The sequence below is a fragment of the Labrus bergylta genome, chromosome 5, assembly GCF_963930695.1.
Source record: "Labrus bergylta chromosome 5, fLabBer1.1, whole genome shotgun sequence".
Taxonomy (NCBI): domain Eukaryota; kingdom Metazoa; phylum Chordata; class Actinopteri; order Labriformes; family Labridae; genus Labrus; species Labrus bergylta.
The window spans coordinates 17,291,038-17,308,934 of NC_089199.1; the positions used below are offsets into that span (position 1 = coordinate 17,291,038).

Below are 17,897 nucleotides of genomic sequence, written 5' to 3' on the forward strand. Positions count from 1 at the left end.
TTTGGGGGATCCTGCTGCTTTTTTTTTTTTTTTTTCATTCTGTGAATTTGTCTGTCTGAGTCCTCATTAAAAAAACACAACAACAAAATCTCTGAACAGCTTGCTATCCGTTGTTTAATGTCAGAAAATTATTCTATGAAGTTGGCTTTAACATCTGTTTCTTTAAAATTCCTATAAAAATCAACATTTAAAGGCTTAGAGACGAGACAGTAGAATTTCAATGTGTTTTGGAATATGTGGTCGTTAACAGATTTAAAACATATCGTTGTTGTTTGTGTCAGATGGTCAGTCCTTTAACATTTTTCTCAAGAGTAGGGTATCTTGGTATCTGCTGACCATATTATTTCTCCTGCCAAATAGCCATGGTTTTGGATGTTCATAGTCACCAGAGATTGATTCCTAATAATATTTGACCAGTTATACAAATTTGCAGGGAACATTTAAGGTCTCTGTGGAGTCTTTGTTTTAATCATCCTCTCTGGCCTTTCCTCCATCAGTCAAAAATTAAGAAACAAGGAAAAAAAAGTATATATGACAAAGACATTGTGAATATTGCTACCTTTCCACAGCAGGTAAGCCTCCTACGACATATAGCAACCATGAGTCCCTAATCTAGCACCACCCAATGGACATTAATGATACAACCTGTAAACGGTTCCATTGGCCATATGTTTTTCTTGTAGGGGTGCGTTAAAAGGGTTTTTTCTGAAGTTGTCAGTTTGTGTTTTAACTCTTTAATCGATTAAGATGAAAATGTACAATTTTGAAACTATATAATTTAAAAAAGTTCTTTTAATGAGAAGGGTTGTTTATAAGGCTAGTATTGGTTTCTCTAAGGCTGATTCTGTGTTTTTATATTTTTATGCTTAAACACAAGATTAACATAAAAAAAAATCTATTGAGGTGTCATTTTATGCTCTGTGTCTTAATTATTTGTTTCTGTATGCATTTTCTTTAGTCTATTCATGGATGAATGAATGTGTTCCATTGTTTACCTGATCAGTGCTACAGACTTTCTGTGTGTCTGCCTCTCCTTCAGTCATGCAGCGTGCATGGCTGAAGGAGAGGGAAAAAATCCATCCATCCTCAATGCCCACTCAGAGTTTAAATTCAGCACTTCTTTCACAAAAAATAAGGGAAAAAATGCCGACTTAATGCAGAAAAACCCCAGTTAAGGATATTTTAATTGTCATATTATCAGACAGTACAGTAATCTCTCCCAAAGCTGCTCAGCTGGGCTCTGATGAACTTTAATACATTTTGCTGTCTAACATCAATTTTTAATTGGCACAGATTCAGCTCTCTGGAACGCCTGGTGGTTTAATCTTAAATCCTGTGAAAAAGACTGCATATATGGTGTTGCTGTTTTTGTTGAAATATGAGAAAAATGTGCTTGTGTGTACTCTCTCTCTCTCTCTCTCTCGTATATATTTACTGTGTTTGTGTGTGTGCTCTCTCTCTCTCTCTCTCTCTCTCTCTCTCTCTCGTATATATTTACTGTGTTTGTGTGTTTGTTCTCTCTCTCTCTCTCTCTCTTTCTCGTATATATGTACTGTGTTTGTGTGTGTGTGTTCTCTCTCTCTCTATATATATATATATATATATATATATGTTTGTGTGTGTCTGTGTGTGTCTGTGTGTTTGTGTTTCAGGGGGCTATTTCTCGATGCAGAGGCGAAAGAGAGCAGTGCTGCTTGCTTTCATGATTATTTTTAACACTGTGACTCAGGCTGAGTCAAGTTTATTAAAGATCCCTCTGCGGTACTCTGGAACTCATTCATAACCATTCAGACCCATTCATTTATTTACAACACTTATATTTCAGAGTTGTCTCTACTCTGGATATAATTAAGATCACACAGTCAATTTTCACCCTTCTCTTGACCAAACGATGAGAGCACAATCACATATCCCCTTACATAAACCAGAGAAACGGGTGCGTCAGTGCTCACTCAAGCACTCTGGGCAGACTAACCCAAAGCAAAAGCATCACCAAAATTCTCCTGTCATATTATTTTGTCAGGCAAACAGCAATTATTAAAGGTCTGAGCTGCTTTTTTGCTCATGTAGTCTGTTTTTTCACTTCTCCTCTTTCTCACTTCAAAGCGCTCTATTGAATATTGTCTAGATGTATTGTTATGAACACATACTCCTCACAGTACTTTCCATTTAAAGGAAACTGGAGTCGATGCATATTTGAACACTCCCTTTCTCTGTCTGTTGCTCATTTTTGATGTGTGGGTGTTGTGTCTGCATTTCAGCCAAATTAATTATAGCTCTTACACTAGCGAGGCTCGCTGTTGTGTTTGACAGCTCTATGCCATGATATGCGATTGTTGAATATCTTGTCAGCGGATGTGTTTAGGGATTTTCTGATATTTTGAATTTATTCTCTTAAAAAACAGGGATATATATATATATATATATATATATATATTTTTTTTTTTTTTTTTTTAAAGACCAATATGATCTTAGTTTGTTGAACTTGTGTTACTGACCTCTTAAGACAGTGTGATGTGCAATACTTAAGATTCTGACTTAAAGAGTAATAAAGAATATTAAACATGTTGCTCTCCTCAGGGCAGTGTCGGCAGCCCTCAACTCTCCTGCGAAGACCAACTCCATGGAAAAGAAATTACACATTAAAAGCAGAGAACTACAAGACACTCAAGACAAATGTCACAAGGTGAGGTTATACTGTACAGTTCACTTACAAGCCTTTATGATCAACAAAGCAGGCTTTTTAAAATGTAAAAGCAACTAACTCAGTCAAGCCAGAGATGGAAGAAATAAGTGTAATATTGGCTGAATGGAAGCTGTAGAATTGTATTTTTGTAGTTCTATGTTGTTGCACTTTGTTTAAAAAAAAAAAAAAAATCCTCCTTGGGATTTGTTACTAGACGTCTTGTGTTTATTCTGGCTGACTGGCTGAACATGGATCAAGTAGGCTTCTGTTGTTGCTGTATGACGCCAAGTTAGGCTCGTTGTGTGTTCAACATTACTACTACCGTTTAAAACATTCTGAGTTGGTTTAAAGGTTGGGTATATCATTAGAATGTAAGGTCGTTTCGGTTTGCTTTAAGGCGTCAGTTCTATCAACCAATTAACATCTACAAACCTGGTAAATTGTTCACCTTCAGTAAAGTGTCAGTGATTGTGGTAATTGATCAATTTTCTCCGGTGGATTCAGATGGAGCAAGAGATCTCCAGGTTCCAGCGTAAAATGACTGACCTGGAGTCAGTTCTCCACCAGAAGGATGTGGAGTTGAAGGCGTCTGAGACTCAGAGGGGCATTCTGGAGCAAGACCTAGCCACCTACATTACCGAGTGCAGTGTGAGTCATAATAACAACTGGCCGTCTGTGTGTGTAGGGTTTAACAATATAATGAAACGCTAAACTTTAAAAACTTTGGGTCTTTGCTGCATTGGTCTACCTGCATCTTGTTGCCTTCTAAATGTTTATAAAAAAAAAAAGTATTGTTTTGAACAAACAGCCGCCTTGATTTTGTGTGCACGTTTGTTTGTAGAGCCTCAAGCGCAGCTTGGAGGAGGCACGTGTGGAGGTCTCCAGAGAGGATGACAAGGCCTTGCAGCTGCTGCACGACATCCGTGAACAGAGCAACAAGCTGCAGGAAATTAAAGAGCAAGTAAGTAAATATTCTCATTCCAAAGACACACTGTCGCCTCCTGCTCATCCTGATTATGATATGGTGCATGCAGAGATGAATCTAGATACATTTAAAGGTCTTCATGCTGAAAAATGTGGTGAAAGCAAAAAATATATATACTGTACGATACATTCTCAAAGCCATCATCTTATTTGAGGAGAGACTTTCTGCAGGTTCCTATTCAGGCTATCATAGCTGATAAAGAAGGAACTGAAACAGCAGGTAGATTACACTTTACTCAGTGCATCTCTGTTACACAGGCAGGGCTTCCCCTCAGAGGACTCCCCTGTCCTCAGCTCACATTAAGGTCATCTCTGCAGATGGCTTTCCTGCAAGGTACAATCTGGAGAGGACTTTGATCTTTACTCAAGAGATTTGTTCACTATCTTCCCCGGGGAATGATGCATTTACAGTTTCTAACACTAAGATTTCTGTCATGGACTATTCTTTAATTAGGTAAATATTTATACAGAAAAACATTCTTTACTGTAACAAATGAGAGCTTTCTTCCCTGATGATTCAAACCCAGTCATGTAGTCTTATTTACCCACTGCTCATTGTTGTTGGTGACTGGCTCCCTAACATCAGTCTTAAGAGTTTTCCATTGACTAAAGCGGTTATTTGTCTTTCACTTGACATCTCAGTAGAGCAAAGTTGTAGCTACAGCTGTAACTTTGTAATCCTCAAGTTCTCATGTTGGATTTTGACACTTTAAGGGATGAATGTTCATTGCAGCAGGGCACTGCAGGGCCTATAGATCACTGCACAATGAAACAGATTCAGCAGATCTGTGAAGTATGTCTCTGTCTGTATAGCGTTGGCAGCAGTTGTTGCTTGCGTTAAAAGCCCTGTTCCACTGTTCAGGCTGTGCCAAACAAAACCCCTGCTGCTGTTGTTTCTTGTCAAAGCAAACACATAAAACCCCGCTGGATGTTTTCAGACTAAGTCGTATTCCTCTCCTTATATAAAAAAAAAAAAAATCAAGAAGAGAGAAAAAAACATATCCTCTCACAAAGAAGACAACAGTGATTTGTCCCCAGTTTGTACAGAATTAGTGGGATCACAGCCTGAAGTCCCTCGGCATGTTTAAAAACATAAAATGTTCAATAGACAACATTTGGTTGTATCAGGAATACAAAGTGCTGCAGGAGGGGTATACTGTAAGTATACGTCACCTCATATGCTCACCAATTGTTTCCCCCACATTGATGTCTACTGTTTTTGAATGGTCACAGGAGTACCATGCCCAGCTGGAGGAGATGCAGGTGACCATCAGGCAGCTGGAGGAGGACCTGTCAGCCGCTCGTCGCCGCAGTGATCTTTACGAATCTGAACTTCGAGACTCCAGGCAAACAAGTGAGGAACTCAAAAGGAAAGCTGTTGAATACCAGCAGAGAATCCAAAAGGTATGATTGCACCGGATATGCTTTATTGGTTATGTTATAGAATAACTTTAATTCTATAGCACCTTTAAAAATCAAGAGTTTACAAAGTGCTTTAACACTAAGCATATATGGATTGACAAATGGTGTCCTTAAGAGTCACTTTTTACAGAAAAAAATCCTCAGACTGAGAGCTCTTGGGGATGCTTCTGCAGGAACTTCAGGATTTTTTGGGGGAAAGTGCTGCCTCGGCTATTGTGTTGCTCTTTAGCTACTGCAAACAGGAAGTGGGTGTATTGTACTGCATCAGTCTCTGATCATTCTTTACATATATGCCAACAATTTTTCAGGCTAAAGAGCAGGGAAAAGCTGACGTGGAAGAACTTCTCTCCAAGCTAGAGAAGGTAAGAAATCTGATTTCTCAGATCGATCTACAGGCTTACCATTGATGTGAAATTTAGTCTCTTATGAGAGATTTTTTTTTCCAGACCAATTCTGAGCAGCAGGTGAAAATCCAGGAGCTGCAAGACAAACTGTCCAAGGTGAATTAATGCTTGTCTTGGTTAATTTTATTATGTAGTGAGAATTATTTATCCAAATGTTATCAGGCATCTTATTCTCATCAGGATTAATTGTTTAAATCTACAAAGAGGATCCATCTTAGTTGTGTCTTTGATAAATATGATAGCATATGTTTAACAGAATTAAAAAATTCTTCTCATCCAGCCATTTATACCCAAGAGTAGCTTTCTTTTTTGTTTTTCATCGTCTCTGTGGATAGGGATTGCCCAAGCATATCAATAAGGTTGTCTTGGGATCCACTAACAGCTTATGACCTCCTGAACTCCCGCAGGCAGTGAAAGCGAGCACAGAAGCCACTGAGCTGCTGCAAAATGTTCGACAGGCAAAAGAGCGACTGGAACGAGACCTGGAGCGCCTGCGAGGCAAAACCGACTCCAGTGACACTTTAAAACGTCGCCTGAGGGAGACAGAGGTACCTGAGTAAACTCACAGTCATAGAATATAAAAATGTGTTGACTGCTTTATTTAAAATACAATTTTCTAACACGAGTCGGCCCTTTCCGTGTGGTTAGCCTTACGTTATGTTTCTTTGTTGTGTAAGCAGGAGGGCAGGAAGACCCTCGAGAACCAGGTAAAGAGGCTGGAGATGGTCGAGCGGCGGGAAAATAAGCTGAAAGATGACATTCAGACCAAATCTCAGCAGATCCAGCAGATGGCTGAAAAGATCCTGGTGAGAGAGCTGCAGATAAGACTTTAATACTCAACCCTTAATTCACCCCCCCCTCCTGCAGCCACCCCTCCTCTTCATCCAGTCCTCTCCCAGTCAAAATGACCAGTTATCTTAGAACGCACACACTTCTACTTAGAGAGCTCTAGCTAGCTGAGCAATCACACATGGCTTCTTGTTAACCTGTGTCTTTACAAACAACATATAAATAACTGTACCAGTGTCAACATGAACAGGGAACGCTTTAGTCGACTTCTGGATTTCAGCCTTTTCAGTGCAAGTTTCCTCCTATCTTTTGATTTTCAATTTATTTGTTATTTGAGTAAGAATATTAGAATAGCTTGAACTTTTTTTTCAGTATATTGTGCCTTCATGTATTTTGAAAATGAAGGGCTTTTGATTGACCTTTCTATGCAGTGACAGTTTTAGCTTTTAGAGACAAAAAAACAATGACACATTTTAAACATAAATGTAAGAATGTTGTAGTGTGACTTTGATTCATAATTAGATGTGATATATTTGTTTATGTTACTCCCTGCAGGAACTAGAGGAGAACCTGAGGGATGCACAGTCGACCGCCCAGAGGATGGAAACTCAGCTGACTCAGAAGGAGCGGCTTTTTGAAGATAAGATCAAGGTGTGCCAGTTTTCTGTGAACTGTATATATCTGTGAAGGTCAATTCTTAACATTGATGTTTTAATATTATTTATGGAGCTTTTATACCTTCATTGTTAAGAAGGACTGTGGATTGAGTCGGAAATGGGTGAGAGAGTAGAGAATAGAGAATGACACAAGTGACGAGTGTAACCCAGGCAGCCCAGTTCTAGGACTATAGCCTCTGTACGTGGGGGGTGCAACAAAACCGCTAGGATAGCCGCCACCTCTTTATTTTATTTTTTTGGTAGTATATTTATCAGGGACAATGCACAGTATATTTAAATTACCAGTTTAAGCTAGTTGTTTACAGGTTACAGTTGAGTTAAAGGTTATATAAGTGTCATAACTCCCTGCACCCCATGTCATTTTAAATCAGTGTTGTTGTTTCTGTGAAGTCAGAGCTATCACACTTTTCCCAGCAAGCTTTGACACCGCATGAATGACTGTTTTCACATTTCTTTTTCTTTTTGAAATATGCTTTATCACATAGATATTTGCAGAATTAAACGTCAGTGTAATTGTATCATATCAACATTGGTGAGTGTAATATTTGCTGTTTCTGTGTGATGTAGGTTCTGGAGGCTCAGATGAAGACTGACCTGGCTGACAAGGAGAGCCTGGAGGTCAGAAGAGCCCAGCAGGAAGAGGAGTCAAGAGAGAACTGCAAACTCATCAGTGAACAGAAAGCAGTAAGAATACACAACAGGCTTTTAATGTTATTCTTTATCTCATGTCAGGTATTTGCTGATAAAGTTCTGCAGAGGTGGACAGAAAACTTGATTAAAACCAACTAAGAAAGTGTTGAATATTGTCTCTGTTTAAGCAGCAGATTATTTTATACAATCATGCAATAGAAGAAGCCACAGTCAGAGTGCTAGTTGATGTATAAGTCTTAGTTTGTTGAAGTTGTTTGACAACTTTTGGTACATTTTTCATCCTCCTGAATTTGTTCAAAGAAAAATGACTGCAAGACTCAATCAATTTGACTGTCTGTCTTTACGTTTGTTTTCATAGATAAAATGTATTGGAATCTACTGTTGGATTAAATTGCAGTATACTTCATGTTGCACTATAAAGCCTGGGCTCAAGTCCTAATCTGGTTAATGTTGTAGAATTGAGGCAGTTAAGGAGCTTTTAGAGGCAGTCAGCTGACATTGACAGGAGAAGATTCAGCCAACACCTTAATGGACTCTAATAGGATTTCACTGCAGTATAAAATTCTGTTTTTCATAAGAAATTGTGCTGAGGAATTCTCTGTACACCATGACTTTTAGCAGGATTTGGCTATCAATCAAAGGTAAATGTATCCTTGAATTGGAGCCATTGATGCAATTCCCACCACCTCATTGTGTCTCCTTCTCCCTACAGACCATTAATGCTATGGATTCCAAGATGAAGAACCTCGAGCAGCGCATTGCTGAGCTGTCAGAGGCTAACAAGCTGGCCGCCAACAGCAGCATCTACACCCAGAAGAATATGTGAGTTAACTAGACCTTCTGCCCACACCGCTTTTTTTCATGAGGTCCCCCACCCACACTGTCTCGATAGCTTCATTAGTGTGAACTCACATCTCCTGCACCATAGCTGATCAGTCTCCCCTGTGTGTACACTCTGTGTCATCCCTTGGTTTTACTGGCTGTAAACAAATACTTTCATTTTCATAATAACCCAATCCAATGGAAATTTAAAAACAGTGTGACAGTGCAGCCGGGGACTTGTAGTAATGAACTTTAATAGAATGATCACTTGAACCTGCTGCTCCCCCCACATCTACCGAGCTTTATACTGTAATAAGTTCTTAATGTTCTTTCTGTGATGTTGTCACGTTGCTTCATTAGCACCACTCTCATAGAGATGTATACATCCACCATTTACAGCAGAAAGCCTCTAATACTCAATATGCCCCATCAGCTAAACTCAAACAGTATTTCAACAAACTACACAACTAGCTGCTAAATGTGGCGGATCATTTAGTAGACAAGAGCTACACTTTTCCCTCGTAAATTTGTACAAGAGCGATAACCGTACTGAAGAGTGAATATTAGACTTAAATAGGGCTGGGAGTCTTGGGTGTCTCACCACTCAATTTAGATTCTTGGGATCACGATTCAGTATTTTAGATTCAATACGATTCTGAATTAATTAATCCATAGATTCAAAGTCTATTTTTGAATAAGTACATACTTCAGGGTCTACTCCAGTCATCTGTGAGACTGGTGGAATTTCTTGTTGCTCTATTTGGCATTCTACTGAGTTAAAGAGCTAGCCTTAGCACTTACCAAAAAAACAACAACTCTAGAATTATGACTTAAATGTATCAACTGTCCCCAAACATGTCTCTGAATGAATGCCTATGTTGTACTGTAGGTGCTTAATTTGTAAAAGAGCAACTTTTTGCAAATAAGTTCATGTTATAGACTTAAAATGTTAAAAAAAGGTCAATATTTTGTTCACAACTCCAAGTGGCTGATTATGTAGCATAAACAAATATCATTTGTTACTTTTGGCTTTGGCTACAGGACATCATTGACTTTCTTAACTAACTGTCTTGCTGTGTTTTGCTGCATTTTCCAGAGAAAGTGTTCTGTTACAGAGCAGGCAATTTAAAATCCTACTACATGTGTCTTTTTTTTTGTCAGGAAAGCCCAGGAGGAGATGATATCAGAGCTTCGGCAACAAAAGTTCTATTTGGAGTCTCAGGCAGGAAAGCTGGAGGCCCAAAATGCCAAGCTGGAGGAGCACCTGGAGAAGATGAGTCAGCAGGAGCAGACCAAGAGGACCCGGCTGCTGGAGCTGGAGAGCAGGCTGCGGGAGGTAAGGCAATAGGAAGCAGATCCACTGTTCAAGATTAAGCAATTCACTTTAACTATCACACAGTGTATCCTGACATTATTACTATCCACAAAAGGGATTAAAGCATTGGATCAGCTCGCCCAGATCCCTATCAGATTAACAGCTAATTAAATCATGTAGATCTTTAATGGATTCTCTACAAAATTGCCACTGGACCCTTACACAAGCAAGCACAGCGTGGACAGCTTTCATACGTTATCTCTGGAAAAAAGTGTTTTCATTTGCTAGTAACAGGTGAGAGAATGTTTAACTATAACCAAATACAGCAAGTCCTAATCGACCTGCAGAAATGTCCTCCAGCATACACCTCATATAGTTGTGTCTGCAGTCTGACCTCCATGTGATTTAATGAAGCCTAACGCTCATACATTAATTAAAAGCAAAGAGGAAAAGTGCTTATTTTTTGCCTATTAGCGGAACACTCACTTGTAAATATTTGATACTGCGTTCAACTAAAGTTTTTTAAAGTACATACAGTTTCTTTATCCTCCTATAAAACATCACAAAATCCATTAGTTGCATCCAAAGTGAATCTATCCTATAAGACTCAGAGGTGTGCTGATGTGCCGATGTTCCCCGGTAGACAACCTGCTTGCTGGATGTCACATCTCTACCTCCACACATGCTTCCCCACTGAGATGTGATTCACAGATTGGCACTAATTGCTGGCCTCACTTATAAACACACACTTTCCTCCCCCACAAATAAATGTGTCCTCTGAGATGAGATGTTCCATCTTTGTGGAAGTCAGACACCTAAAGAGATGGTACATGTATCCCTGTGTACCTTAACTGTACTTTGATTTGAAATGCTTATTCATCGTGGCCATGCCCTTATCTCCCATTTTAAAGTAGCCTTTTATGGCATTTTGTTTCCTTCGGTCCTGATACTGCTGTTGTTATTGTTTTGTTTCTGTACTTGAGTGTCCTGAAAGGCACCCTCAAATAAAAATGGATCATTTGATTGTAATTATTTCTTTGTTTTAAGACTCGTAATAAGAATTGATTTGACTTCCTTTTAAAGAAGCTTAATCAGGGTTTGACTATAATTATAACTATCATTTTATAATTTGGGTCTTAAAATGTGTTATCTTTTAAATCAAATTAGCAGAGGTCTTCTTTTTCAGAATGCACTTATTGCTCTCTCTGGTCTGTCTCATTTTTGCTCTTATTATCTACTATCTGTATCTGCTGGTTCGACTTGTGTCCCCTGACATTCTCTAATTATTCCCCTCTTCCTGCCCATTCAGCTCATAGTTCCTCAGTTTAATTGGATACTATTTCAGACTTTGCTCTTTTAATTGGTCCTAAATACACAGCATTAAAAAGAAAAGTGTATATATATTGGCTGTATCTTTTTGAAAGCAAAAGAACGCCTATATGTAGTTATACAGTTTGCAAACATAACTGTTATTAACTAAATGAATTAATAATTAATCAAATGTTTTCAAAACAGAGATGTAGGTCAAATTGTTTCAAGCAGTCCTCCATGTTTATTTAAATCAGTATTTCCATTCTCTCCAAAATTCTGAATCACCCTGATGTCCTAAAACGCCTACCATCTGGCACTATGGAGAGGTTAAAGAAAAGCTGAATATTAAATGCAAACACAATCTGTTTCAGGTCTTATTGACTCCGTGATAAACGCACAGTATTAACCCTTATCCTATTTAGATGGGCCTAGAACATGAAGAGGAGAAGCTGGAGATCAAGAGACAGGTGTCAGAGTTGACCCTCTCCCTGCAGGAGCGCGAGTCTCAGATTAGCAGCCTGCAGGCTGCACGTCTCGCCCTGGAGAGCCAGCTGCAACAAGCAAAGACTGAGCTGGAGGAGACCACCGCTGAGGCTGAGGAGGAAATCACTGCCCTCAGGGTAAGAAAAACAGATGGTAGCAGTGACTCATAGAAACACAGGTGCATGTTTACATATAGAAAAGTAGATTTAGATAGACGTAATCTGTACTATCCATGCAATAGAAAGGAAAGTTCATATGTTTCACTCTTATTTCAATAACGCTGCAGGCAATACACCACTCTTCATCGTTGAATGTAGTAGTTGCAGATGTAGTTGTAAATTTGCTTTTCATTTGCTCTTGTCTTCACAGAATCACAGAGATGAAATTCAGCGCAAGTTTGATGCCTTAAGAGACAGCTGCTCAGTAAGTTCTGCCAAAACATTTAGTCTCTGCTGCAAAATAAACTTTCAAAAGGTTTAGCGAAACCCTTGAAAAAATAATTGTATTTATATAACCTTCATTTAGCCAGGTTTGTCCTCTTTGAGACCTGGCCAAGAATAGCAGCAACACACACACTGAAAGTCACACAATATGTTGTTTCATGTTTATCAGTGCTGCACTTGTAGAGGGGTGTGTTTATGCATCTACATATAGATTGTTTAGATTAATGCAATACACTCCACAAATCCGTCCCTTTACTTTTCCAATAAAATATAAAATGGTCTTTTATGTTTTTTTAAACATTAATATGATTGACCATATTCCTTCTTGAAAGTCACTAACTGATGACATTTTGAACGTTCACCTTTAGTGTACACATGAATTAGAGTAATTTTAAAGCTGTGAAAAACTTAAATAAATATCGTCCATACAGACGACTAACACCTCTCTCCACCTGTTGGTGTTGCCTCAGGTGATCACCGACCTGGAAGAGCAGCTCACACAGCTGAGTCAGGAAAATGCTGAGCTGAACCGCCAGAACTTTTACCTGTCGAAACAGCTTGATGAAGCGTCGGATGAAAGGGAGGACCAGCTGCAGCTCAGCCAGGAGGTGGACAGGATGAGAAGGGAGGTGGCTGACCGAGAAATGCACCTCAACAACCAGAAACAGGTAACACACATACTGTACACACAAATATGCTTGAAGTCTCTGGAACATATATGACCTGATACCTATAGGCCCTTTTTATTGTTAGATATTGTTTTCTTTTTTACCTTATTTATCCTCAGGTTTAAGGATTGTATTATGTAATGTTTGAGCATCATTATGATGAAACTGTAACTGTGTTCTCTTTCTGAAAATGTATAAAGACAACAATCTTGAGGTTTAACCCAAAAGCTGTGAAGAATGTTCCCATCAGTCTTGCTCTTTCGTTTTTTTTTCTCCCAGAACATTGAAACCCTGAAGACCACATGCAGCATGCTGGAGGAGCAGGTGGTGGAGCTGGAGTCCCTAAACGACGAGCTTCTGGAGAAGGAGAGGCAGTGGGAGGCTTGGAGAGGCGCACTGGAGGATGAAAAAAGCCAAGCCGAGAGACGAACCAGAGACCTGCAGAGAATATTGGACAATGAGAAGCAGAACAGGTATCGTAGACGCATACAACATACTTTCAGATATTTGACTTGAGAATGCCTGGAATATACCCTTCAGTACACATAATTGTGTAGCTTTTGTGAAACATGTTATTGTTCCATTTACAGGCTGCGTGCAGACCAGCGCAGCACTGAATCTCGCCAGGCGGTGGAACTGGCGGTTAAAGAGCACAATGCTGAGATACTAGCCTTACAGCAGGCCTTAAAGGAGCAGAGACTGAAGGCTGAGAGTCTGTCTGATACTGTGAGTTCCAAGTGTTTATGTGTAAATCTAACATTTATCTCTTCAAGTGAAGCACATAATATTTGTTTACATTCTAAAAGTGAGAAAATCAATAATGTACAAGCTTTTACATATTCCCACAGCTCAATGATCTAGAGAAGAAGCACGCCATGCTGGAAATGAACGCCCGGAGCTTACAGCAGAAACTGGAGACAGAGAGAGAGTTGAAACAGAGGCTGATGGAAGAGGTAGAGAGTGAAACGAAACTGCATAAACATACAACTCTATAGGAAACTTGTTGAGGTTTTTAAAGTGCTTTTCAGCTAAAAATGCTTTCCTGTTTGGACTGTTTGAGTTGCTCTTCCAGGTCATCTTTATACATTAACTAAAAGTTTTCTGTTTTAATCATTTAAAAGACCTCATTTGAACAAGTGTTTGCTGTTCTTTCAACAGCAAGGAAAGCTGCAGCAGCAGATGGACCTCCAGAAAAGCCACATATTCCGTCTTACCCAAGGCCTGCAGGACGCCCTGGACCAGACTGACATGCTCAAGACTGAGCGTACCGATCTGGAGTACCAGCTGGAGAACATACAGGTGCTCAATGTAATTCTTTTGCAACTAGATGATATGCAGCCGCATTTAAGGAAAGAGAGTCCTAGTTAGATATTACAAAAGTGCCTCTGATTTTGGCAAGTAGCAAGGTGTCTCATGGGGACATTCTCTGTTCTTGCGCAGAATTCTTTCAAACTTTCCTTCAGAGGTATTTTCTTCTCTCACGTGCTTTTTTTCCCCCCCTTGCTGCAGGCTGTATATTCCCATGAGAAGGTGAAGATGGAGGGGACAATCTCTCAGCAGACCAAACTCATTGACTTCCTTCAGGCCAAAATGGACCAGCCCACAAAGAAGAAGAAGGTCTGGGGGAAACATTATGATATATTTTAGAAAAAAAAGCTTGAATCAAAGAATAACTTGTGGAATTTTCTTTTGCTTATCGTTCACTTTTTCCTCACTTTCAGCAGGGTATATTCGGTAGGCGTCGAGAGGATGTGGGCACCACGACTAACGGCTCGCTGGCTCCACAGGCTCAGCCAGCTGTTCCCATGCAGTACGGTGACATGAAACTGGCTCTTGAGAAGGAGCGCTCAAGGTGTGCAGAGCTGGAAGAGGCCCTGCAGAAGATGAGGATAGAGTTACGATCCCTCAGAGAAGAAGGTCAGTCTTAGTGTTACTGCGGCAGATAAGGGACAGGCTCTATCATCTCAATTTCTTGCTGGCCCTAGAATATACTCTGCAGCTTAGCCTGGATTATCATTCTTCCACAGAGAGGGGAATATCTCTTGTGTAATCAGTCACTTACTATAAAACTTGGCTTTTAACTGTTAATGACACAAAGTCAGAGGTGATTTAACCCTAGTAATCATTTTTCCATGAAAACTCATGACACAATAAAACTAGATCTGCCCTCTGAGATGAGAAATAACAACCTAAGCCAGTTGAGGAAAACCTGTGTTGTGCCTCCTCCCTTATCTTTTCCCAGACATCTTTTAACATTGTTGCCATGGCAGCCTCTTGCTCATTACCTACACCCGCCAGGTCCTATGAGATTCATTTCAGAATCTATTATTTTTTTTGCTATTGGAGCCAGATACTTCCATCTTAATGGCTGCACAAATCTAATATTAGGTCGTTTTATTTGTTTATGGTGATACAGCGGCTCATTTCAAAGCCCAGGAACATATGGCTCCTTCCACGCCGGCTCAGGCTCGACATCAAATCCTAATGTCAGCTATTGTCAAATCTCCAGAACATCAACCCAACCCCAGCAGCCTTCTCAACCCCTCCACCCGCTGCAAGGAGACCTCCACCCCTGAGGGTGAGTCACACACGGACAAAATAAAAAACAGAACTTAATGCTTCCCACAGCCTGAATTGAACCAATGATTTCCTGGTGTAAGGTTTCTCTCACAGCAGTGATCCATTTATACAGTCAATGTCAACACAAACAGACTCTCTGTTCACTGATTGTGTCTGTGTGATGTGTCATGTGTGTATTCTATCTATGGCCTGTCTCATACAGCAGGATTATGAGGTTTAAAAGAGTTGGATAATTTAGCTATGCACATGTTAAACCTGAAATTCGCTCCAAAAAAGGGAATTGACTTAAGTTTTGGGTTACATTCACTGTGCATTTATCCATTTTACATTGTAATCCTGCTTGGGCTTGAATCACAAAGTAAGAATAGTGGATTAGCCAGGTTACATCGGTCTTAATCCAGGCTTTCCTGTATCACAAAGCTATAGTGCTTTTTTTCTGCAAGGTTGATCACTATGGCAACTGAACATTTAGCTGGTTCAGTGAATTGAATCAAATGTGCAAACATCCCATTTCTTTTAATAAATTGTTTTAATAAATGGAATAACTATTCAAGATGAATCCTTTAAATTGCAAAAAATATATATTTTACAAAACCAAAAAGTGTATTAACCATAGCGGGCACGTAGATGTATGATTTATCAGAGACACATGTTTGTGGCTACTTCCTTTGTGATGCAGGCTGCTCGCTGTCTGTGCTCTTTGGTTTCATGTAGCTGTTGTTAGACTGCTGTCTCCTTTCTGTCTCTTTTCCCTTGCTCCTCACAGAAAAGAGGAGGGTCACCTTTGAAAGTAAGTTAGCAGTCATCACAGAGTGTCTAAGAACATGCATGATGTCATCCACATGCATGTTTTACTGTAGACATCATGCTCATGTTATACTGTGCATCTGTCTTGTCCTGTTAAACTGAAACGTTGACTTTACTCTTGAAAGTCAGGCTCTGACGTTCCTGGAATCATGGTTTAGATTGAATACGGTTTAAGTGGTTGTTTTTCACCCTGAAACATTTAAATGCATCCCATGTTCATTGGCATTCATAATCTGAATGATTCTGATTGACTTTATTAGTAGACCAGAACTTTGATAATGTTATTACATATCTAGTTATTCATTCATTATTCAAATTGCCCCTCTGAATCTCGTGGCCTTGTTGCTGACTTCTGGGGATATTTCTGCTTAGAACAAAATATTTTGAGGATCTCTTATTTTTCTTCATTAACTTGCACCTCTGTCCACTTCTTTCTTTTTTTCACCGCAGAGTTTGGTCGTCGTGTAAAGGAGAGAATGCACCATAACATCCCTCATCGCTTCACTGTGGGCCTGAACATGAGGGCTGCCAAATGTGCCGTCTGCCTGGACACTGTGCATTTTGGACGACAGGCTGCCACTTGTCTAGGTTTGTAGGCTGCACTCTGGCTGGCAGCGCTGAATGTGAAGATATTTAAAAGGACACATTTGTGATCAGCCTTAACAAAAAAACTAAAAATAGTTCTTGTCGTGAAGCCAGCATATTAGGCTGCATTCACACTGCAAGCCTAATGCGCAATGCTTTCTTGTTTGGCTGTTCACACTGCTTTTTAAATGTGGCCTGTATCAGACTCCTGTGGGAATCCACATATGAAAGTGGCCAAATCAATCAGATTCCACGTGATCTGTGTTGTTTACAATGCCTTATAAAAGTCAGATATGAGTGACATAGGAGCAAAAACAATCGGATTCAGGTCACTTTTGCCTGCAGCCTAACTCTCTCCCTCTTATGATGGAATATGATCTGCCTGGTTTTGGCTGTCATTATAATTCCTACTGTTGTGAGTCTAGAATACTTGGCATAGTGGCATAAATGGCATAGTTTTTCTGTTCTAATTATCTTACCTTACAATGCACATATAGAGCTTTTAAATGCACATGTGTCAACATTTTTTTTCTTTCTTGTATTATAGAGTGTCACACCTTGTGTCACCCTAAATGCTCACCATGTCTGCCGGCAACCTGTGGACTGCCAGCCGAGTATGCTACTCATTTCTCAGAGGCTCTGTGCAGAGAAAAGGCAAACTCTCCAGCACTGCAGGTCAAAGAGGCCAGTGGGCATGTCCGCCTGGAGGGATGGATGAAGCAACCTAGGTAACCTTTGACCTGGGCCCCCATGACCTCATTGATCATACACTGTTTTTTTTGTTTTGTTTGTTTTTACATCTCAGACAGTAGTGTGAATTTGTTTGTTTACTCGCATAGGAATGGAAAACGAGGTCAGCAGGGCTGGGAGAGGAAATATGTGGTGCTCGATGGAACCAGAGTATCCATCTATGACACTGAGCCCAGAGAAGGTCAGTACTTCTTTATTTTTGTATTTCTGCTTAATTTCTTTATAAGACAGATCTTTAAATGACTATGAGATCAGTGCAGCAGTATCCAATTTAAAAAGCTGGCTTTGCCTTTCTTCTAGATTGTATTAAAGCTGAGGATGAGTTTGAGCTTTGCCTGCCTGATGGAGAGGTGACCGTTCACGGAGCTGTCGGAGCCTCTGAGCTCATCAACACCGCTAAGTCAGGTACCGGATCAATGCAACCTAATCACGCTACACTCGGCCTACTGTCAGATTTCAAGTGTATTATCCTCTCCCCCAGTTTTAAATTGGTTCCTCGTATCCCATCGACACTTCAGAT

General features: G+C 39.9%; 1 protein-coding gene across 10 annotated transcripts in view; it reads left to right on the forward strand.

Moving 5' to 3' along the window:
• cita (citron rho-interacting serine/threonine kinase a) overlaps nucleotides 1–17,897 on the forward strand; it is a 36,260-nt gene that overhangs the window by 8,919 nt on the left and 9,444 nt on the right. For 2 of the 10 annotated variants that reach the window (XM_065955027.1, XM_065955031.1), the window contains exons 11-37: nucleotides 2,581–2,686; nucleotides 3,191–3,334; nucleotides 3,528–3,647; nucleotides 4,904–5,074; nucleotides 5,401–5,454; nucleotides 5,539–5,592; nucleotides 5,904–6,044; nucleotides 6,174–6,302; nucleotides 6,841–6,936; nucleotides 7,530–7,646; nucleotides 8,326–8,435; nucleotides 9,597–9,771; nucleotides 11,484–11,681; nucleotides 11,914–11,967; nucleotides 12,458–12,655; nucleotides 12,935–13,128; nucleotides 13,246–13,381; nucleotides 13,504–13,608; nucleotides 13,814–13,954; nucleotides 14,165–14,272; nucleotides 14,377–14,572; nucleotides 15,072–15,233; nucleotides 16,002–16,025; nucleotides 16,493–16,630; nucleotides 17,175–17,355; nucleotides 17,467–17,558; nucleotides 17,678–17,782. In XM_065955027.1, the coding sequence (XP_065811099.1) occupies nucleotides 2,581–2,686; nucleotides 3,191–3,334; nucleotides 3,528–3,647; nucleotides 4,904–5,074; nucleotides 5,401–5,454; nucleotides 5,539–5,592; nucleotides 5,904–6,044; nucleotides 6,174–6,302; nucleotides 6,841–6,936; nucleotides 7,530–7,646; nucleotides 8,326–8,435; nucleotides 9,597–9,771; nucleotides 11,484–11,681; nucleotides 11,914–11,967; nucleotides 12,458–12,655; nucleotides 12,935–13,128; nucleotides 13,246–13,381; nucleotides 13,504–13,608; nucleotides 13,814–13,954; nucleotides 14,165–14,272; nucleotides 14,377–14,572; nucleotides 15,072–15,233; nucleotides 16,002–16,025; nucleotides 16,493–16,630; nucleotides 17,175–17,355; nucleotides 17,467–17,558; nucleotides 17,678–17,782 (3,449 nt within the window). The remainder of the gene's footprint in view (nucleotides 1–2,580; nucleotides 2,687–3,190; nucleotides 3,335–3,527; nucleotides 3,648–4,903; nucleotides 5,075–5,400; nucleotides 5,455–5,538; nucleotides 5,593–5,903; nucleotides 6,045–6,173; nucleotides 6,303–6,840; nucleotides 6,937–7,529; nucleotides 7,647–8,325; nucleotides 8,436–9,596; nucleotides 9,772–11,483; nucleotides 11,682–11,913; nucleotides 11,968–12,457; nucleotides 12,656–12,934; nucleotides 13,129–13,245; nucleotides 13,382–13,503; nucleotides 13,609–13,813; nucleotides 13,955–14,164; nucleotides 14,273–14,376; nucleotides 14,573–15,071; nucleotides 15,234–16,001; nucleotides 16,026–16,492; nucleotides 16,631–17,174; nucleotides 17,356–17,466; nucleotides 17,559–17,677; nucleotides 17,783–17,897) is intronic. The other 8 variants (XM_065955028.1, XM_065955032.1, XM_065955029.1 and 5 more) reach the window with 6 other exon arrangements.